The following is a 23,661-nucleotide window of genomic DNA, read 5'->3' as shown; positions in this document are numbered from 1 at the left end:
GGCTTATTGATTACTGTGGGGCTATATTCTTTACAAAGGATACGGTGTGTACTTGAGTAGTTTCTTTTTTTTTATTGCTTCCTTCAAATCCCTCACCTCTCAATCCCGTGTCTACACCAAGCAGCACACTCTTAGAACTAACGCAATGGAAAGTAACCCTTTAAGCATGAAGCACCTTGACCTCGACGGCATCAAATGAATCCTTATCGTGGTGGCAGAGGCAAAGAAAAACAATTCTACCGTTTAAGCATCATAAAGGCATGACAGACTCCCTCCCCTTAGCTTCCAGCGCAGCCGAGGCTAAGCGTTTCAAAGAGACTAGTGTTTGAATGACTGCGATGTGGGAGCTCAGAGTCTGTAGCTATGGATTAAGCTCACAGCAAATAGTAGCATGGAAGAAACAGAGGTAATCTCTTCCCTCTCCTCCACGGCCCTCTCACCATACCTGTTCCCCCCTTTTTTTTTAATCTCCTTACTGAATTAGTTCTTGCAAAGCTGCTCAAACAGAGAGGGGTTTATTCACAGTGGTTACAGAGGTTAAAGCAACATGAAAATGATAGCGCCTCAAGTTCCCGAGAGGTCCATTCACTCAAAGATTGATGTGCTGCTCACCTGGTTATTGTTCTCCAAAGCAACATACAGGTAGAATACACTTGCTGCCATCCTCAGATTTGCTGCTTGGATGAAAAGTACACAAGGGCACTCTTGTTTTGAACGGCTGCCAGTTGTGAGCGGCGACAAAGTATAAACATTTTGATATTTGGGTATAGATTACAGAGTGTAACCTGACGCAGCAGTGTATCATAAAAACTTCATCATACTCACTCACTCAGTGCAGTCCCTGGTTTAATCACCTACAGTGCTCTGGATAATTTACCCTGCAGCACACTGCATTTGCATAAAAGTAGTTTCGTTTTGCATTTTGATGCATTGCCTTGCAGTTTCACAGAAGATTCTCGCCATAAAAGAAAATTCCCACACCTGAACCACCGCACTAACTGCCTAAATATTTCAGTCTGGCTCTCGCAGCTTTGCTTTCCCCTGCTTCCTGTAACTGTGAAGATCAAATAATGAGCCAACGGATTCTTCGATGCAATATTTCACACCGGCTGAATATTGTAATTCTCCCTCAGTTGCACACCTTCGTATGAGATCATTACCAGTAATCCTCTGATATTAACTGCTCATCTTCAGTGTTTCCCCCCACACGTCCCCGTCTGACTCCTGCTAATGAGAGCTGCAAACAGTCACGATGTAGTTCCTCTTGTTAGGTAGCCAATAGGACGGTGAGCTGCTGACTCAATAGGCAAAGGTCCTGCTTATGAGCTGTATTTGCATCATACAGGGTGTGAATTCACACCCTGTATGATGAAAAGATGTATGTCATCTTTTCATCGTCATTTTTAATTGTATTTTTCCATCGTGCTTGATTCCTAAATGGCCCCGAGGTTCTGCCACACACAGCTTGACATCTTAATGCACATGCTCTGATCAAGATAAAATAATCTTTGTTGGAATTAAACCTGGCATGAAAGATGGCAGGTCTGGCATACTTCCTTTATTCAAGTGCGGGCAGAGAGAACAAGTTTCGAGCTCAGCAAAGCTTCATGCAAATACAAACTAGGCATTTACAAAGGAGGCACCAGCTCCCTGACTTCTGTAACTTAATACTGTTCTTTATAAGTTTCCTCTGAAAGTTACCTGTAATCCATGTAGGAGTCAGCGTCGTTGCCAGATGGAATATTAGTATCTGGTGTTATATATCCATGTGAATGTGTAATGTAATACAGTGTTATGAAGATGAAAGACAGGGGAAGCCTGTGAACTTTTTTCTGCCACTAGTCCAAACTTAACCTCTTTACATATACAGTATTAATTGAATCTAGTGTAATGGTGCCCATGCCTTTGCATAACAAAGGCCTCCCAAAGGAAACCACACCATCGCGGCCCCCCATTCAGAACACTTTTCAGATGTACAGCGACTTGAACAAGTGTCCATGGAAGTGTAGGTGGAGTTATAATACAGTAGGGGCAGTGAAGCCTATAATGGTAATAATTGTTACACAATACAGTGATTATATAATGTCATTGCCCTAATTTCTGCTGATGGAAAGCAGATAAATTAAGCTGTGTGTTGCTTAGCAGAGGACTCCCTGGAACTCCCCGAGGGATCCCTGGAAGTCCCCACACCAGCAGATTGGGAAACACACCAACCTGGCTCCAGGGGAGGATTTGGGACACAGAGCAGGGTATGTATGGCAACCTATATTTCAAATATTTACTGTGCAATCTGACAATGACATGTAACTTTCCACTTTGAGGTGCCTGCTGGTGAACTCAGGCAGTTCGAGGAGGGGGGGGGGGGGGGTTGGAGAAGTTGTCAAATCCAGATAGATGAGAGTGTGTGAATGTGTGTGTACAGCCTGCATTTTCTGCCAGTGACAGCACAAACAGTCAGTGGGATACGCATGATGTGGCATCGGCTCCGGCAGACAGACTGACTAAAATAGTGCCTTGTGTGACAAAATGTGCCCAACAGTGAGAGAGAGAGAATGACCCCCCCCTCCCTCCTCCTCCTCCTCCTCCTCCTCCTCCTCCTTTTATTTACACCAGCCTCCTTCCTATGCTAAATTGCGAGCCAGAGGTGGCGGAAATACGTCAGTTCTGTGGGTTCTCTGAAGCTTGACTGTGTCTCTTAATTTCGGATGAAGGGAATGAGAGGAAAGGGGGTGGCGGTGGGGGGGCATTTTAATCACTCCTGTCGCTTTAAGGACACTTATCAAAGCCTTCTTATGCGAATAGAAAAAAAATACCACGAGCCACTGAGCAACTGAGCAGCCAAAGGGACGGGACTGGAGTGGATTTATAGGAAACTCAACATTATCTAAACTGGAATAGACCGCTTCATCGCCTCATGGAGTTTGATTACACACTGGATGGTTGTCTCGTTCGGACGCTTCGGATCATTTAGGAAATATTGCGCATAAGTAGCTCTCAGACTTGGGATCCCTTTTTGCCCCTGAAGCAACGCAGAGAGGAATATGGCTTAAAAACTCAACGCGGACGGGATCATTGCCTCAATCGGTAGCGTACGTACTTGTTTATTTTTTTGTTTGTTTGTTTTGGACGGATACGATCCCGAGCTTTTTTTAAAAAAATAAATATATATATATATTTGACAGCCTCGGATCATGGATTGGGGTGGTGGAAAACAACAACGGGCAGCGACATGATTTCTCTGCGCCGTCTGCGGCATGCAGCGAGGTTCGGCTGTAGCGTTGCGTGTTATTATTCTGATGCAACAAAAGTTACAAAGCGGCTGTAACCCGTGGATTTGTAACTGTTTGGCCGTTTTGCACCTGCTTTAACGGACACCGCGTCGACACAGTGCAGATTCGTGACAAATATAAAAAAAAAAAAAAAAAAACGTGCGGATCCGCGTCCGCTTCGCTGTCTCCCCCCCCTCTCTCTCTGCCGCCTGAGTGGGATACTTGAACATTTGCTTATCGTAATGGAGATTGGGGAGGTTTGTACTCAAGGTCATTGAGTGTTAGACGGCTTTATTTGCGTTGTTATTTACACACGCACGCACGCACACACGGCGCTATCTTCGCGTTATAGCGCAGCCGACAATCCTCAGTCCGGTGTGTGTGTTATTTGTTGTTAACGCGGTGCAGCGAGCGTTCAGGCGAGAGCACCGACTGTGTGGAGTTATATTTATATTTCTTTCTTTTTTATTATTATTATTATTCTGACACTGCAAGCTTCCCTTAACGACATGGATGGGAAATTGAAGCAGGGTCGGAGATGCCGGTCCAAGCGGGAGAGGGTGCGGAGGTTGCGGGAGGCAGGAAGCAGAGACGCCCGCAGCCCCGACCCCAACTCCTCCTGCTCCGACAGGGAGGGACACAGTCCGGGGAGGGACGCCGCCTCTCTGCCCGGTAAAAAGGCGCCGCACCCCGCAGCCGCCGCCAGAGCCCCGCGTCCCCCCCGGCGGAAGAGACGCGAGTCCAGCTCGCAGGAGGAGGATATCATTGATGGATTTGCTATCACCAGTTTCATCAGCCTGGACCGTCTGGAGGTAAGGAGGAACTGGATCATTACCTGTTTGTGTGTGCGCGCGCGTGTGTGTGCTGCATTCCTCATCAGTGGAGTGGTTCTCAAAGTGGGAGTCCCTGAGACATCCACCCACCCTTCCCCAACAAGTCTCACTCACTCACCAGCAACGTGAGGACTTATCTAATTTGTCTCCAATTTACTTGAGATGATGCCAATTAGACACCGGATAAGGATGAGACTTGTAATCATCTGAGAGTGTGGATCAGAGATGCTCAGATGTTCAGGCCCCCTCCTCAAGGTGTCCCTGATCAGTCCTTGGTTGACAGCCGTAGAGTTCAATACTAAATGATGACCGGCACAAAAGTTCTGGTACCTGGTTCATGGAGCTGAATCCTTGAGGTGACAGTGTCTGACAACCACTGCAGCACACAACTGTGTTCTGCAGAATCCTCCAAGTTCAAGGCTTTGTGAGTGAGACGTTAATCATTGGCATTACACGGTGTGTTGAGGGAAATAAACAGGTGCTGCCGCTTTGTCACTTGTGTCTCCGGCTCGGATTGTTTTGTATTCTGAGTCGCCGGTGCACTCTTGACATTTTGGTCTTTGATAAACTGCCTATTGCACCATTCATCTGTCACAGGCTGATACACCATGTGCTGATAACTCTGTCCTGTCATTACCCGGTGTGGTATGTCTGATGTCAGTGGAATGATTTCAGGAAAAGAAAGGAGGTTCTCTTGTGACATCCTCTTATCTCTTTTATCTCATTACGTTCCAAATGACAAATAAAACATGGCTCCCTGTGGGACGTCAGGCTGACTGACAAGGCAGGCAGGCCTGTTTTGTTTTTTTTTTCTTTCCATGGCTCATTCTGGGAATGGTCTCACTGCTGTAGCTGAAATATAAATCACCAGCTTTAATAAACATAGCTAACATATTACATGCCCAGTGAGGTCTGTATATTTTAAGATGATGACCTCATTTGAAAGCCCATGGATCATACCACAGGCCACCTCATTCCAATGACAACCTCCCATGTAGGCTTAGCGGTGGTATTAATCAGTCCTGATTGACTCTTGCCTCCTACATAGTGCTTAGTCGGTATAATGGTCGAACGTAGGTTTGCAGCAAGTGCATGAATTGTAAACCAGTTGTTCAACCTCAAACATTTGGAGCTGATCATCTATTCACCACGTCCCATCTGTTAACAGCTTTAACCTGGCTGTGTCATCAGTGGGTATAGCGCTGTTCCATTTAGCTAGGCTCTACATGGTGCTTGGAGTGGGTGTGAAAGCAGATGGTAGGACTAAGAGCAAGGGTGCCAGTGTGAAGTAAGACTGCATGAACCCTAACCACCAACAACTATTGTTATACTGTAATTGATATAAGATGCATAACAGACACTGCACTCAACAGGAAAAACTATGTAGCTACTACGGATTAAAACTATTACATCTCATAAACTTCTATAATGAAAACATAGAGCAGAGATGTGGACTCAAGTCACTGTTTGGAAGGCTTGCACTTTGACTCAACAGAAAATAAATGACTTGAGACTTGACCTAGACTTGGAAGTTGTGACTTGACTGGAGACATGATAAATTGAATGAGTCATCGGGGGTCATTTTATGTTTTCAGTTTAGTTTTCGTAGTCAGTATTTCACTCTTTAAAAGTGATGGGGAGGAGATGTTTTTTGACTGAGAAGAAATGAAGAAAGTTTAATAAAGTTTTTTGTTTGCTTACATTCATTTCCCTGAATCTTATGAAACAAAAAAAACATTTCTTTGTCCTTGGACACATAATTGGATTCTAACACCTTGTCTCTTCTCTTGATATAAACCAGATACTGCAGGTAAGACTGACGTTTTCTGGGGAGGGAAAAGTAACTTGACTTTGGACTTACTTTATTTAACAGGGATCCAGATTAACTTTCTACACTGTTTGCACTGGTGCTCCTAACTTTTTGATTAAGTTGCACCCAATAATACATTTAAATGTAATTTCTTGGCAGAATATATAAATGATGGTAAACAGGAGTAAAGGTGCTGATGTAAATCACAGCACACACAACAGGAAATTGAAAAAGAAAACGTTTAACTTGACCACATCAGGCACAAAAGAAATGCTAAGTGGCACCTGACAGACTTTTGTGTGCATGAGCGACCAAATTAGTCGCACCCTGGAGCCCTGTCTAAGGACCCGACGTGCCTTGACTTGCCTTGCCCGAGAAAAAGTGACTCTGGACTTGCTTGAGACTAATTGACTTGAGTTGCATGTCTGCCATACAGGAGGAGGTTCTAGGTTAAACTCCCCATTTAGTTCCGCCGCAGTGCTTCCCGAAGATAAACTTGTAACATTTTATCAAGTGTGCAGAAAATGTGTCTGTGCCCATTCCTGTTGATTTGTATGAGTGCAGTGCGCTGTGATGTCTTATGTGTGACTATTTATGCCCTTTGTGCTGCGAGGCTGCCACTTCTGACAGCTGCTGACTGTGAAAGACTTTGAGGGTGTCGCAGCAGCAAAGTGCTTCTCACTGGCATCTTCTTCCAGCATGCTGGTGTCTCCTCGGCTGTCAACGCAGTGCCCTGCCCCTATCGACTTCTACGAATAATCTCATGTGCGTGCGTGTTTGCTGCCGTTGGAGGTAATTTTAGTTCACAAGTTACATATTTGTCTCCGGGAGCATTCTGTTTGTTGTTTTTCTAAAAGCGTTTCTCCTCTGTCGCTTTATCCTAATAGAAACGCTCCCTCTTTGTGTTTTGAGAGGGAAGTTAAGTAATCATCACATTTTTGTTTTACACACTCAAAAGCAATAATAGTTTTTCTTCCTCAAGAGCTAAATCCATGTTGAATGAACACAGAGAAAACAATGTGCGCTACACAGGAGCTTATGTTTCAAGGCAAAGCAAATGAGGCACGATGCAGCTCTATGTGAAATGATACTCACATTCCAGCTACTTGTTGGTAATTGGTCTGATTTGCATGCAAATAGACTGCGCTTATTAAATAATGTTGGTGAATCTGGTACAATTACATGAGGGGATGTGCACAGATTTTTTTGTGCGTTGCTCCTTGATTTTCCAGAATTAAAGAATGAAAGAAACATGTTGACTTTATATCTAATTCATATACTGTTGATAGAAATAAAAATATGTTTCCAGTTAATAACCTACTGTGGGTGAAATATGTACCTGCCCACTGGGACCATCTCGTGATCGGTCGTGACTCATGCTTTCACCTACTTACTGTATGCTCGAGTGGAGCTCGTGACCTACGCTACCTGTGCTAATTGCTCATCAATTATGAGGAGGACACAGCAGCGTTTGGCCAGGGAATAGCTCTGACCTATTGCATCATGCTCTGATAAGCCTCGGCCGAGGGTGTGTGTGGTCCTCCTGACCTCTTCCGAGTGACTGATGGCCCGCATGGTACTGTTTACGTCGGGCCTTACTGTCTCATTAGCATTCTGCCAGCATCAATATCCCGTCCTCCACGGGTTCAGTGAGCCCACATGGCCAACATACCAATATTTACTCTATATTGTTTCCTTTAATCTCTATCTAAGCCTCTGCTGCTCTCCAAAGCACTTCAGGATGAGCATGTTTCATAAAATCCCTGTCACCTTTGGGTTGCTGTCACCGTCATTTGGATTGTCCTATTTTAGTAACTTGTGCACAGCTGCTACTGACTGTTCGTGAGAGCCCTAGGTTATGGGTTTTCTCCCACAGCACTTTGACTCTAAACACAATCGGTTGGTTGGTGTTGTTGATATTCCAGCTCCGCGCTGATAGGATCAAGCTCTCTTGATGAAGGCTTAGGCTGTACGGTGGTCTTGCCTGCTCCCATAACCTCCTCCACTACAGCCGAAAGCAATTTGTAGCCGTGGCCGCATTTGATTACGGCGTGTTTATTTGCTTTGAAACCCCCCCGTTTCTCATAGGAAAGCCGCTTACTTACCTGTGCAAATTGACTGTACAAACACAGCAGCGCTGTTGTGTCACAGGCACCTTATTGTGATTAGAGAAATGTTAGGGATGATTCAGTGATGATTCGGGGAGTGTTAGCACAGTCAATCTGCTGTTGTGTGCTTTTGCGAGGAGAAAAGGAAAACCTAGTATGTCCAGTTTTGTGGGTTTTCTTATTTCTTTCCTGGAATGAAAATTTAGATCAGTTGCTACTCCTATTCTACTCCCTACATACCAACGCTTAAAAATCTGTATAAATACTAGAATGCTTAATACTTCTCAAATTCTTAAAAGCCGACCTCCTGTAGATGGAAGGTTTTCACCTGGCAACAGTGCTACAAAACAATTACCCGCTGCGGCTTAAACCCTGCAGAAGTCTCCCTGTGGGTATCGAACAAGTGAGCAGATAATAAAATGACACAATTATCCATCTGTCACAGTATTAATAAGATGTTTGATTTGCTCCATTTGCTCTGTGAGTGACGTCGGAGTGGCAAATCCCCTCTCGTTAATCCACAATCCTTCTGTTCATCTGCTTTAACATGAATTTACAGATTTGTTTGGGTTTTTCGTTCCGCAGCATGAGTTTCTAAATTCATTCTAATGGGGATTTAGGTTTAGTTGATTTAGTGATATTACAACAGTGTCAAGGGCAGGAAGCCGAAAGGCCAGGCGTTCGAACTGAATGGGTTTCATATCTCTGTTTACCCAGGGAAGTTTTGCCAAACAGGCTTGCTCTTTTTCTTCATGACCCTGTTTTGCACACTTACGCTAATCATCCGCTGCTGCTGGCCACTGAGCAGCTCCACCAAAGCAATATGGGGAAATTACTGTAAGTCCCTTGCCCCAGGGAAGCTTAACAGTAGTTGTTAAGGAAGCTGTGAGTTGCTGCTTCACTTTCTCCACCCGTATTTTCCCAGCTGGTGCGTGAATCTTAGCCAGCAAGATTCCAGTTATGAGCATGTGTCCTCCGATTTCATCATGGGCTGATGACGGCCTCAAACCGAGCACTTGTTAGAAACAATTCTATTTTTTATTTTCCCAAAATCACCGCTCTTGCACCTCTACAGTGCAGGTTCAACCGCATTCATTACTGGGCATCTCATTGTTAGCACTCAGATAGCACCATGTGTGCCTTATTAGCAGTCATTAGTGCAGCTGACACTCAGGAGCCATCCTCTGTCAAGTGACGACACTTCAAGTCAGAACACTATTTGCCAAAGACAATTAATGAGCACATTGGCAGCAGTCTTGGGGTTGTTAGTCATAAAAACATTTTATTGCACATTACTTGTTAATTAAAAAGAATGAATGCATTACTTTACTTATTTACTCCCAGGAGATAGCCATTCGTTGCTACATTACTTTTGTGTCACCCAGTGTTGCTTGAGATGCACTGTCACCTTCCAGTTAACAATGTCCCATTCTATCTTATAGATGCCAACATATCAGCACAAATCAGCCTACAGTAATAAGGAGGAGAAAACGCAAGCTCTTTTTTTATGCTCTTCTCTGCTTATAATGTCATACCACATAGCCGAAGGATAAGTTGGTAAAAAGCGGCCCAAAGAGCACTTCACAGGAAAATGTTGTGGCAGGAACAAGGCTCAAAATGCCTTGGAGAATCAAAGCGGCACTATGTAGACTATTACTGCCTCAAAAAAAAACTATGTCAATATATCAAACAGTATAGAAGAGGTTGGACTTCCCTAACATCACCTAGTACAAGTATTATTTACCCCAAAATGACAATGACAGACTTAGGAAAAGACTCATATAAATGCATATGAACTACATTTAATGGCCCTCTCTCACTCACCAAGCCATGGTTTTCTAGTGGATGAGTCCAGCTTCCTTGATGTGTTCTATCACTAAAGCAGCGGTTATACCTCTCTCAAATCTTTTGTCAAACAATCTGCTCAAGACAGCCCAGGCTGAAGAGCCTCTCCAGGGCAGCAGTAGATGGCGGATAATTGAAGTACTTATGTAACACAAGTAATTATATTTGATTAGTAACTCTTTTAGTGTGACTGAATTTAGGAACAATAGTTACTGCCTGGTGTACTCAGTGTAAACTCAGTGTAAACCTGCTCAGTGTAAACCCGCATGCTCAGTGTAAACTCAGTGTAAACCCGCAAGATTGTGCTTCAGCTTACATTAACTGTGTCAGGCTCAAGTCAGGTTTGATGTAAAAACACCTGTCGAGTTCTGGTCGGGCTCAGTTACCACTCTCTCTCGTCTGGTTTGGACAGAAAAATGCAGCCTGAGCCACCCAAGAGTTGTGTTGTCGCCTTCTGAGCTTGAGCTTAAGTTCGCGCTCTCCTAAGATTAAAAGGTTAGACATGATTTCTGTTGGTTTACAGATACCATCTTTTCCACATCTTTGCATTGTGACGTGTGTATGATTTTCCCCCGCAAGTGCAGACTCTGATTGCAGGTAGGGTAACACAGTGCAAACTGATACTGACACTTGAAACCACAGTAGGCGTTGCTGTAGTAAGATGTCTTTCCTCCATGGTGAGGCAGCAGATTTGTTGCAGGGGTTGCAGCAATCTTGCTTCGTGTTTTGTCTTTCCCCCGACGGTGATAGTGCTGTGCATCATATGCCAGCACTGACAAACAACTCCAGCTTTAATTAACAAGGCAGCCCCCCGAGGCTCTGCTGCTCATTGGCTGACGCATCCCACGGAGAGAGCTTTCTTAATGCCAGTGGGACGTCCCCCGGCCCCGGCTCTCTCTAACTGTCACACACTGTAGGCGACAGCATGGCTGATAAATGCATGGTCTCATTCACAAGCCTTCCCTTCTCCCTCACACACACAAACACAGGACTGAACCTCCACTGTGCATCTGTCCGAGCCATCAACCAGTGACCTAAATATATCCACCAAAGGAAGGTTCTAGTGTGTTGTGGAAGTGTGTTCATGTGGATGTGGAAGCATGGCAATCACATTCTCATCCTCCTCTGAGACTACAAAACTACACTTGTACTCGGGTATGGAGGATCTCTGTGACACAAAACTGAAGAAAAATATGTTTTGTCTGTAAAATGTCAGTAAAAAGTAATGCATCAGAGTTCCCAGAGCCAAAGATGATATCTTTAAATGGTTTGTGTCGTTCTACCAACAGTTCAAGACCCAAGATATTCAGTTTGCTGCCTTAAAAGACTAAGAAGCAAATGCTAAGGAGGCTAATGTATATATGGTGCATGCTAATGTGTAAAGGCAATGGGGGTGGGCATCGCTTGCAATTTTTAGATGCTAGTGTCGGTTTGACTGGATGTGCAGCAGTACAAGAACTCTGCGATATTAAAATTCAGCAGAGACGCCACAAGTGAATTGAAAAAGCGTGAAAAAAAGAGCGTGCATTTGATCCCAGCTTTTAGTAATTGACGGTTTTGGAAGTCAGTGGTATGGGCACATTTTAGCAAGTACAAAAAAGTATTGAAGTTCATAAACCAGCCTGAGTTAGCACCAGGCAGAAACGAGATGCATCTGTAATTTATTAATTTCAGAGGCTTTCAGCCAGCAGCACGGGTCTGATTTTTTTTTGGAAGGTAGCGGGATAAATGCACGCTGGCCCTGAAGGGTCCTTTTTGAAGAGCTGTCAGTTGTCTATTCTGAGGTATCACTCCACAGTCTGAATGCACCGGCACATAAAAACCTCAAAATAAGAGCCTCTTTGTTTTCAGGGACCATGGCTGGCGAGGAATTGCTGAAATGTGCAGACAGAACAACATAGCTGACACATACTAAGTGGCACATAAAAGCACGTGGGTAGCTGGTTGTAGGCATATATATCCATTTCCTGCTTGTCGTCCCGAGCTGTCTTCCATCTTCCTGTCTCAGTGTTTTCATTGCGGTGAATGACAGGATGTAATTACGCTGTGATTAAGATGCTGTCTCTGAGCCTGCGATAGATTAGGAGCTGCACTGTTAGAAGGTTCCCCGGTAATTATCCACTGCTGATTTGTCCCCCCCGCTTTGCCTTTCATAACCCCTCTCCGGTTCCTCGACTGCTTGATTAATGTGTGTTATTAAACAATGTTAACAAAAGACATTTCATTTGAGCAGTTTGAGAAAAAGAAATTATTTGGAGATAACTTCATAGTAATCATATTTGTCATTCAGCGGAGGTATTTTCCAACCCTGTGATTTTGGTTAATATATAATGGTGTACTTGGCCGCAGAAGCTCTGTATGAATGAGTAGCGGACGAGGGCTGTGAAGGATTTACAATAAAAATAATGAAACCTAAATAGAGAGGGCACTCTTTAAGTGGCTCATTAAGTAATGGCTGTTTTCCTTTTCAGTTGTGTCCTTCGCTGACAGAGAGCTGTGAAAGCCTGGCTTGCTTCAACCTTCACATCACTTGAAACCCTTTTCCACATTTTGCTTGCATGAGAGCGCAGGTCATTTTTTCCAGCCTTGCAGACTCATTCAGCACAAAGGTCTGTTGACTAGTGCTATTGAGTTGTCTGACTTGGGGAAGTAATAATACCAGGCTTAACAATGCTGGCCTGCAAACCAAGGTGAAAACTTTACAATAAAGCAATTTGCTTGGATATGCTACTTATATATATATATATATTTATATATATATTTATATATTGCAGTTTTTGTGTATAATATAAAATATCCACTCACTACAACCTCCCTGTACCAAATTGTTCCTTTAAAATCAAGGTCATTGACAGCCTTGATAGCCGAGTGGTTACCATGCATGCCAAATGGGTGCATTGACTTTGCAATGTTGCCAGTTCGATTCCAGCCAGTGACCTTTGTTGCATGTGATACTCTTCTCTCTTGTTTCATGTCTGTTACTGTCTCTGCCGTCTAATAACGGTAAACAATGGCTCAAAAGTCTTTAAAAATAAACAAACAAAATTAAGGTCAGGATAGGTCTTGTTAGCAGGCTGCTCATTTTTAGATTTTATCAACTGTGTCAACTTTCACTTTGTGGTGAGCCAAACCACAAAATGTTACTTAGTACACATCTGTCACGAAAGTGTTTTTGCACACACCAAAGATGTTTTTTCGGATGTGAACTACCACTGTGTATCTTTTTGACATTTAAAAAGTTAGCAAGGACTGGACATTTTGCTGTTCTCAAAGACCAACAGACAGTGTGTCAGAGTCTAATGGTCAATACAGTGTTGTGTGAACTTGCTGTGCCTGCTGTTTACAGATAGCAGTTGAGTGCTGCCCAGCAGCTAAGATAGAAAATAACAATCGGAATATCTCAGTAAAATTTTTAGTACATCACATTTGCGGCCCACTAAATGTGTGCAGTAGAGTTCCTCCCTCTAGCCCCCCCTCGGCCCATAGACTTAAATTGTGATTACGTCATACATTTTTAGCAGTATAGTTCAAGTAAAAATCCCCCATGAATCAAAAATGTATAATAAAAACAGTCATTTTGGCTTCAATAGAACAAGTGGCCACTGGATTAAATTGGAAGCAAGGCTGAGCAGCACCCTAGTATCCAGGTTGATGGTACATTCATGAGTTACTATCACTAAATGTAAACTGCAGTGAATTGGTCGAGCTTTTTAGAAACAGATTAACTTTAAAGTTGACTTAAAATACTTATGTATTTCAGTGATTGGCACAGATAGGCCACTGACAAATGAAAAGGGAACACTTTCTCACCCTATTTTTGGCAACCATATGATTTGAAAATTGTAACTCACTCACCAGCTGTACAGAAGGAGTGTATTTATGCCAGATGAAGCAACATTTCCCTAGAAATGTACTAACGGGTCCATTTGACCCCATTCCAGCAATCGTAGCTCCAACACTGGGCATGTTGTTTTACAAACTCAGTAAAGTCATTTGACAAACAACAAGATGTTTTGAGACTATGTTTATATATGTATGCCATGTTGAATAAAATACATAAAAAACACTTTCTAACTAAATCAAATCTGAAAATAGAGAAGTAGGACATTACAGGACTTTTTATAACCCCTACAACCACAACTACAATGTATTATTCAAGATCTAAGTTTGGATAATTCAATTTGGGACTTTAATGGTAAGCCCGGAGAGGATTCTGCAGCATGGTAATGCTGGCACCAATTTTAAATCATCAAAACACTGCAGATAACAAATCAGCCTCCAGCCCATGTGGTCATGTTTTCAAGGAGGGCCTCGTTTTTAAAGGCATGACTCACGCAGTCGTGACATTGCGCAGAGTCTTGCTGCATGTTTTCTTAATAGATCGCTCTTGGTGTGAAAGCAATTAGCGTTAACAGTTGTTGACATGCTCTTCTGTTACCGACACTCGCTACCAACACCAGCTCTGAGGGGAATAGTCTTTATAGGCCAAGTGATGCTGACAATAATTGCTCAGCACTCAGCTCCCCGAGTGAAATAAGATACGGTGATATGTTAGTCTGCAATTTATTACAGCTCATTGTTTGCTGGTATGTTGATTGTATTCACGGCATTTAGCCTTTTTCTTTGTCCTTGCGTTTATGTGTGGGTGCAGGCAAAGCCAAATAAGGCCTGTTTCAGTTTTTTGTGTGATAGCTTTGGCAGCCATATAACAAACTGTGGCCAAGATAATAGAGCTTAGATAAGAGGGTGGTTATGCAATGTGGAATTTCTCTCTTTCCCACTGCCACTTCTGCTCCATTCACTGTCTGGATGACATTTGCCTGACAACTCTGGGCTGAGCTGCCACACTCAGTTTTCCTCAGTTGAAATGAAGCACCTTGTCGGCCATCCACACTTTGCTCGTGTGTACGAATCTGAATGGCTTTGTTTGGCAGGCGGAGGAGTTTGTCATTGCTGATGTAGTGATGTCCTTTCACCTACAGTACGCCAGTGTATCAGGCTGAATGGTGGATAACAGCTGGTCATTGTTATCCACCGCTATGATATGAAATGATATGGGAGCTGTGGTGCAGTTTGCCTGATCCATTGTGAGATGCTTTTATTGATTAATTATTATCAGATATAATAACTACAATCTATATACAAAATATATTCCTGTTTTGATTTTGGAGGCATTCAGGCTAATTCTCCTATCCTGTTTTTTCCATGTTGCTAAACTCTGTGGTTCTATTAAATGAGTATTTTCATTAAATATCTCACACATTATAAACTTTATTGATAAAGTAAGTGTCAAAGTGCATTACAAGACAAAATTATAAGAAAACAATTGAATACGTACTTGGCATGAATATTAAAGCATCGATTCTGATTTCTTCATGTGTATTTTATCACAACACTCACATGTAGCCCTGGGCGATATGGACCAAACTTTATATCTCAGTCTAACCACAGAGGGCCTACACTGCAAGAAGTCGGAACTGAAAGCCACAGTCCTCGTTCTCTGAAAAAAATACATTACACATGTCCTTGTAAAGACTTTTTTTTTCTGAGAAAGAAACACTAACATTAGCATAGCAAAGTGAGTAGGGCAAAAGATAGAGAATTAAGTGACTCACAGTAGGAGCACTTCTATGACATGGATGGGCGTGAAGCTCTGATTCTCTGATAAAGATAATTAAGGTACACGCTTTTGTGCATTAAAACATAAGCAGAGAAGTTAATTCCCAAAGTGCATTTTGGTAAGAAATATACAGTCATCAAGCTAAAAATTGCATTATGTGCTACTATAAAAGCAGGTGAAAGCTAGCTATTACGCCCATGAGATAACTGATAATAAGATCTGCTGCTCGGTTTCTGGGTCAATTTTGAATGAATTCAGGTTGTGGTTGGTGGAACGATTAATGGTTTTTCACCACCGTTCTGATTCTCACGTAAGACTCATGGGTTTTGTAGTGTTCAGAGTCATCTGCTATGCCAAAATGACAGGCAAAACATGATTTCTCAGAATTTAAGTTAAAAAAAAAACAGAAATGGTGGTTTAACATAAACTTATATGATAGTAACAATTTCTGAGGGAGTCCTATTATTCTTTTTCCATTGACATTTAGGATATTATGAAAGGAAACATTTCACATGTGAATACAGAGCAGCAAAATAACTCTATAACCCTATTTGCAACTGCAAGGCCAAAGATGACCAATGCATTTGTCCAACTTACTCTTTGAAATGCATATTAGTCCAGAAGGAGGACTGTAGATTTTATTTCCCTACATATCTTTCTATGAATGTATCATTTCACAGCTTATATATAGAGAAGGTACAGCTGGGCGATATGGCCTCAGATTAATATGTCAGTGTTGTACGGTATCTTATGATACACTATATAAATGTTGATATTTTGTAATGACGTCACTTTACTGTAATGATGCCTTTAAAACCAGGAGAAGACAGCACTTGTGCCACATTACGGTATACAAAAATCTAAGACGATATATTGTATCATGCTGTATCATGGCAATTATATAATATTGATACATTGTCCAACCCTCAGAAAAAGAATGATTATAATAACCCTTATACTGTACATTGTGTTAAGATAAAGTACAATCCAAGCCTATTGTTTTATAATTCTCACTATTATTTTTATAGCACAATTGGAAGTCGAAGCAGCTGTAGCAATGATTTCACCCTGGGTTTCAGTGGAGAACGTCTTGTGGTCTACATGCTGTTTTAGAGGCTATGCCTGCCAAAACTGAATTAAAGTGGAAATACTAAACCCTTCTGGATTCTTATTATGTGCTTCCTCATCCTGGTAAATGTTACATTTTTACCTCATATGAATATAGTACAATTAGAACGTCCATAAACGTGAGCATTGGAATCCAGGTCCCCGTATTAGTCAAACCTTTTGTTCAGTGACTCAGACACTTGTCACGTTAGCAATCCTATGAATTACTATGCAGGTCAATGTTCTGGCTTTGTGCTTAGCAGAGTAAAGAGAGAGAATGTGTGAGAATGAGAACATAATGGGATATATAATAAAGCATATGTAACACTGCCCATGTAGTAAAACCTGCAAGGGCAAGACGAGCTCCGTCACCCACAGCAAGATCTGGCAAAGGAAAGTATTGTCAGAGTTTGTCTCCTGTACTCTCCGTCCCTGTTGATCTCCTCACTTTCTTCTTTCCTTATACACTGCACAGACAGCGCGTACATCCACTGATGACTTCTCCCTTTTTTCTCTTTTCAGTCTGCAGGTTGTTTACCCATAGATCAAAGGCAGTAAAATGCATCGACTCCCCTCTTGCAAACAAGCCACACAGCTCATTTCAGAGAGGCCACTTTGTCAGTGCGTCTGAATCGAGGACAAGCACCTTAGAGCCAGGAGGGCTTTACCCACGGCGCGGAATGAGATCAAAATTACACACACACGCTTACTCTCTCGGAGCCGGAGCGCAAGGCCAGTTGTTGAGTCAATAAAGAAAACAGGCAGCGTATGAGAGTGCGAGAACATAAACAGAACTCTGCCAAGCTACTGTTTGCATTCCACATCTCTTGGACTCGTAGCATACCAGCTACTCTAGTTGTGTGTAGTTCAAATACCAAGCTATTCATAGCCACACTGATATTATTATTTGTCATGATGCAAATGTTTGTTTTACAATGGGAAACCATTACAACAAATCTGTTCTGCTGAGAACATTTTGTGCACTATTTGATCCAATATTTTGAAAGTTGTTAATGAACCATTCGACCTCAAAGGTGGTCCCAGCAAGAACACATATCATACTGCAAGAATCTTTAATTAACCTGCTCAGATGAGAGAGAGTAAACATTTGTGGGATTTCGTAGAACTACTCTGTATAGACCCTGCCACACTTTGCTTTTACTGTACAGTTTTTAGTAAATGAGCACCTGATGAGACTGTCTGCAACAGGTCACCCTTTGTAATACAGCAAATGTTAACTTTTATATGCTAGTGCCCCATTATCACTGCCACTAGAATTATTATATAGAACAAACACACCAGGACATTTTGTCTTACCAGTGTGGGTCTTAAGGGGCTTTAGAACTGATTAGAAAAGTATGATACCACTCAACAAGATTGAACCCCACTCACTCTGATGATTACATTTAATATTTCCACTTCTCTGAGGTCGCAGCAGGTAGGCAGCGCAAGCCGTGTCGCCTATCTGTAGCTACGCGGGAGGTGCGCATCCACGGCTTCCCCCCAACACAGAGTCAAATGAGATCCCAACACTTCGCAGGCACTTTGTTATCAGCCGTTAATGGGACACTTTGTGGGAATGAATACCTCCCCTCTCTTCCAGTCGGCCTTCCCCAAGGCTTGCTATCAGTTCTCCAAATGTGCCACCGGTGTGAAGCGAGTATGGGGGGTTGTATTCCAGCTTCCTGCTTAATTGCTTCCTGGCAGCAGAGGTAAGCTTGTTCTCAGTACATAAATCCTCCTATTTTCATTTATCTGCTCCAGGTGTAGATGAAACAATTCCCCCACTGGATAATCATATTTCCCCTTCCCGCTTGCCAAGACGCTGAGAGGGAGATGGAGGCAACCAGCCCCTCCCCCTCTTACCCGTTGCACACACAAACGCTCACACACACCACTAGTGTCTGTGTGCGTGTGTGTGAATTGCTCTCCTTGGCGTTTCAATTTGCACAATAATACAAGAGGTGGGAAACGGTTACAGACAGTGACAGGCTACACCAAAGGGGGTGGTGGGTGCCAGTGTGTGCGCATGTGTGTATGTGATGGTTGGTGCCACCCAGAACAGAGCACCCAGTTAATTTGCTAGTCATACATTTAATTAGTAAGTCAGTCAATCAATCAATCAATCAGTGTGTGCACAGTAGGCTTGTATACTCAGTCTTCCAGCTAGTTAGTAAATCAGTCAGTTAATGACATCAAGCGATGTCATCATATGCTCTCTATAAAAGAAAATGACTGAAAGTGAACAACTGAAAAATTTAATTCCAAAAATCAATTTTGATCAATTTTATGAAAAATGCAAATCATACATTTAGTTTTGTGTGACTTGCTTTCATAGTTAAACCTGTTGACGTGATTGTGAAGAAGCAGAGGCGTTTTTCCAACATGAAAGTCTTGATTTGTGCGTTGCCCCTGCCTCTCCCTATCATTCTCTCCTCTCCTGTTCACTGATATGGCATAAAGCCGTGTTTTATGACTGGCAGAACAAGCCTGTATTTCTCGTAGCTGCCAGTCATTTTGGTAGCCTGTGGCATTGCCTTTATCAGTTCTGAAGCCTATAAATGTAACTGAGGGTCACATACCTCTGGAGGCCTCTCCAAGCCTCTATAGCTGCAGGCAGGAATGTTAAAACCACGGGCAGGCTCGGTTTGTGTCTGTGCTGTCGTGAATTGAGATATACTGCTGCGGATCCATGTGAAGGTACAGCTTGCTTCCTTGCAGTGCTTTATTTGTGATAAAAGGCATCCCCATACATTGCTCTTGAACATATTGCTGCACCATCTTCTTGTTTTATGGTTTAAAGAGTAGCAAGACTATATTAATCTGTTGACCTTTCAGGGAGAAGGTTTATCATTTTCCCCTCGACATTGTTGACAGGAAGATCAAAGTGCAAGCCAACACCTCCAAAGCTGCAAGGGATTCAGAGTTCCTCCTGAAGAGCACTTTAGCAGCGTGCTACCCACTTGACATTGTGACATGCTCAGGACTGTCATTAACAAGTCCACTCTTACTTATTGGCCTTGTAACCAGATCCGTGACAGGAATCTCCAGCAGACAAAAGAGGCAAAGTGAGCTAATGTGTGTTTTTGGGCCCGCCAGTAAAAAAACAGCAGGCATTGTTTGGAGTAGAAGGCACAATGGTGTTTCTGTTCAAAAGCTGCACAAGTGAAAGCTTGTCAGAGCTAAGGAAAGTGAGGGTGAAGAGACAGAGGGGGAGAGAAAAGCACGTGCTCACAAAGCAAACCTGTTAGAGTGCTGGCACTGGTTATTTAACCTGCAAGGCACTGCTGTCAAGTTAACAGTGTGGAGTTTGGGCTGTTTTCAGTGCTAGTTTTCTGTGTCCGTCTTCTTGTTTTTTGTTAACTTATTCTTCTTATTCTTGCTCTTTAAATCTGCTGCATATTTAATGTCCTTAAAGTGGACTTGTGTTGACCTCTTACTGGAAACCATGTCTGTTAAACTACTCAATTCACCTGCTGGCTGCGGAGAGCCCTTAATCTAATAGGATCCTGATGTGGCATTTTAACAGATTCAACACATCTATGCATTGAGCATACCTCTTGTGTCTCCGTCCACTGTGCACTTAGAAAATTTAGATGGCCAAATGTACTGAAGATGTGTAGAGCCTGTAACTGTTGGCCTTTTTCAAAATTTGTAATTGTGGATGGAGTCATTTACAGCTCATATAACAAATGGGCTGTGCATTTTTTAAAAGTAGGTATATGAATAGTCAAAAGTCCAAGAAAATGTTTTGACCTGGATACAAGTCCTCAAAGTCCAAACTTTCACCCAGCTCTGTTACACGTCAACCTTTTCATGCATCAACGAATTAACCTTGTTATGTCCAAACATGATACTGATGTTTGCTGCATGATTATATTACTTTTAGCATTGTTGGGAAAGAGACCTGACCACTGTTACTGTCACCACTGCTCCTGCTTGGCTCAGCTGCTTCTCCATCTGTTTTTTTTCCGTCCAGCCTCAGGCACCAGCCAGGCACAACTTTGTTAATACTGGGCTATCATTTATCTGTTTACAACAGGGTTGTTTTTCTAGATGTGCCAAAAACCTTTTTTTTAACCATCTCAAAGTCACATTACAATTGTCTCATTAAACTGCAGTTAACTGTATACGACTTTATGCTCCTCCGAACAGAAACTATCAAGTCCGCTGAGTGTTTAGTTGTTAGATGTATAAGCTTTGGACCTGTTAGTTCCCTTGGCCAAATACACTGCAGTACTCTGCTACCCACTGGCTGCTAATAGCTAACAGCTCGCCTTCTGCCGATTTCAACACAGATTTGTTGTTTTTTTCGCATTATCAGGTAAAAAGTATGGTGTGCCCCCCATCAATAGTGAGTTTACTGCGTCATTTTCTGACTGTTATGCACCATTTTTCATCTGATAAAGCAGCTTGTGAGCTATAGTTTTGCCAATAAACACATCGCCTTCTTTACCTGTCGCAGAAGAAGTGTCTCTTGGCTAGTTAGTAGACCAGCGGCAGGGTGGACACCTGGCCTGTCCGCAGGGGTTGGTGTGTTTACTGGGGAAACTACAGTACATAAACCACAGAGTCGAAGTGAGACAGGTCATAATGCAGCCATAATAATGCATCTTTTGCTGAGTAGCCAGCCAGATAGTGACTAGCACTGACACAGTGCTATGGAGATAGGCCCGGCTATGTGAGACTACAGCTATGGTAACAGCATGAGAAGACATGTGTCATTGTTGTCAATGCTCGGTTCAGTTTGTCATTTGCTAAGCAATAGTTATACATACTCATACATACCAAAATCTCTTTTGTCCCAGAGGCATCCCGGGGAAGATGTTCATCCCAAACAAATTTTCAATTGTGCTATAGGCTCAAACCTTGGCTTATAACTCAGTAGTAACTGTAGTACCAGGACGTAATGGACTGAGTTGATAGTGATAGAAGGAAAATGGGAAATCTCAGGTGAACAGAAGTTCACATTGAAGCTGTTCTCAATTATGAAGTGTGACCTCTTGTTATGATGCTGGAGATACTGATAAGTCCTGCTGCACCATAGTGACAAATACATGTTTCTTGCTGCTGCATATCTTTTTGTGACATTTCAAAATGTCCAAATTGCCCAAATGCAGTTCTGTTGTCAGGTATGAGTTGTATAGCTAAAGGTTGTTAATACATTATTTCTGCTCTCCTGTTGCATAATAGAGCACAAATATCAGCAGGGGTAGCTGAATGCTAGTAAGTGAAACAAGATAAACAACTTGCAGTGCCCTGTCTCTGGACAATTTGAGAGTTTGAAAGCTCTTATACCATACACACTCTTCAAACTTGGCTTTGTTCTCTGTAAACAGTATACTTTACCTGACAGGTGGTTATTAGCCAGATTGGTAACACTAGCTAGATGACCGATGAGGAGTCCTATTCCCCCTTGTTTGTTCCCTTGAAAAATATTTCTGAAGAACATTTTTCAACTCATAAAAACATTGAGCAAAAATTGACATGTACCAGCTTAATGATTAATCTCCCCGCCCCCATGACTTGATCGTGCTAGTATTTCTAAATACTCACCTCAAAGTGAATGAGTGCTCTGTGCATGAAATGACAGACTCCCCAGCCTTAAATCTTTTATCTTTTGCTATGGTATAAAGTGTCACAGACCGGCTGGGTTGATTAACCTGGCACCACAGTAAATGTCTGCTTTTACATTTATCGGTTTTGGCCAACCATAAGCAATCAAAGCTGCATCATTCAGGTTCAGTTCCAGTTGGTACGTGAAACACAAATAGTTTACTGATTCATTGGGCAGGAATTTAGCATAGCATCACAGCATTTGTTGTTTCTGGAAGCTACGTAAAACAAGGACATCCTGAGTCAAGCTGTTGAGCAGTTGTAATAGTCAATATAATTTTTTTTGGGGATTAATTTTTAGAATGATTCAAATCTGGACAGGAACCAGCCAAAGCTGTATGGGCTGACTAACCCTGCAGTGGAAATGCTGTCTGGTTTCTTTACACGTTGTGTTTGTGGTGGGTCTGAGAGGCAGCCTGTCAAAGTTAATCAGCCTACAACGACCAGCTAAAAACAGACATCCTGACTGTAGTGTGGTTCACACAGAGCGAGAGACACACGCACAAAGGCAGCCAGGCAAACATGCAGCCTTTCAAGTACATGTTAATGCTCATGTACTGCATGCATAAAAGATAAAAAAAGAAGAGTTGTGAACAGATTTTTCTTCCGCCGGCAAGTCATTAATGGAGGCACAGTTAATGGTGACTCGGACTGAACCTGCATAGATACAATGCTGTGCTGCAGTCTTTGAGCTAAAGCTTCAATGGGATTGGATGCCTGAAGACATTTATTCAAACAAGATGAACTGTTGATCCCTCCTTGCTTTCCCCCAGTTCCTCTCTGTAATGCATTGTTGCTGGAAGAGGAGGTAAAAAGAGAAGGAAAAATCTTTTCCTCACTGGCTCTTATTACCTACACTACCTAACAGGATATACTATATTTGATTCTAGTGCAAACTAGAATAAAGCTTTCTTGTAAGTCTGGATGGTGAAATGACGGACATGGCAATGGATAAATCACTTTATCTCAACTTTATCTCCTTTAGCAAAGTCAAGGTTTGTGCAAAATGTAGTCTATTGCTAACATTACCACTGGCATAATGTTGTCATTGGATAAAAATTGTTGAAAATTCCAACAAAAATCTATGTGATTATATGTACAGTGCCAAAAAATAGTCTTCTTCAATTTGCTCAAATGTCTGAAATGTAAAGGGAGAATGAGACGAGAAGTGTACACGTGCAGCACAGCGGCATCATTAATCACTCATTCACCTGGAATTGGCGAAGCAGCACACTTTAAATGGTTTTGAATCAGTTGTGGCCTCAGAGCAGGCAGCCAAATAATGGTCCCCATAATCTCCAGACCAAAGAATGCACTAAATGGGGTGAATGGCAAGTCTGCTGATAGTTCCCCTGCTTGTACATACATATCACTGTTAAATGGTGAACGTTAATACCTCTACCTACTGTGTTTGTGTATGCGTATCTGTATTTGTTTGTGTATGTAATGGAGC

General features: G+C 42.4%; 1 protein-coding gene across 9 annotated transcripts in view; it reads left to right on the top strand.

The window, feature by feature from the left end:
- Positions 1–2,789: 2,789 nt before the first annotated feature.
- The window catches only part of fbrsl1 (fibrosin-like 1), a 286,306-nt gene continuing 265,434 nt past the window's right edge, over positions 2,790–23,661 (top strand). For 8 of the 9 annotated variants that reach the window (XM_073465902.1, XM_073465901.1, XM_073465900.1 and 5 more), the window contains exon 1: positions 2,790–4,081. In XM_073465902.1, the coding sequence (XP_073322003.1) occupies positions 3,779–4,081 (303 nt within the window). In that variant the 5' untranslated portion in view covers positions 2,790–3,778. The remainder of the gene's footprint in view (positions 4,082–23,661) is intronic. The other variant, XM_073465906.1, reaches the window with a different exon arrangement.

The sequence above is a fragment of the Pagrus major genome, chromosome 5, assembly GCF_040436345.1.
Source record: "Pagrus major chromosome 5, Pma_NU_1.0".
In the NCBI taxonomy this organism is placed as follows: domain Eukaryota; kingdom Metazoa; phylum Chordata; class Actinopteri; order Spariformes; family Sparidae; genus Pagrus; species Pagrus major.
This window is presented reverse-complemented; position numbering and strand designations above follow the sequence as displayed.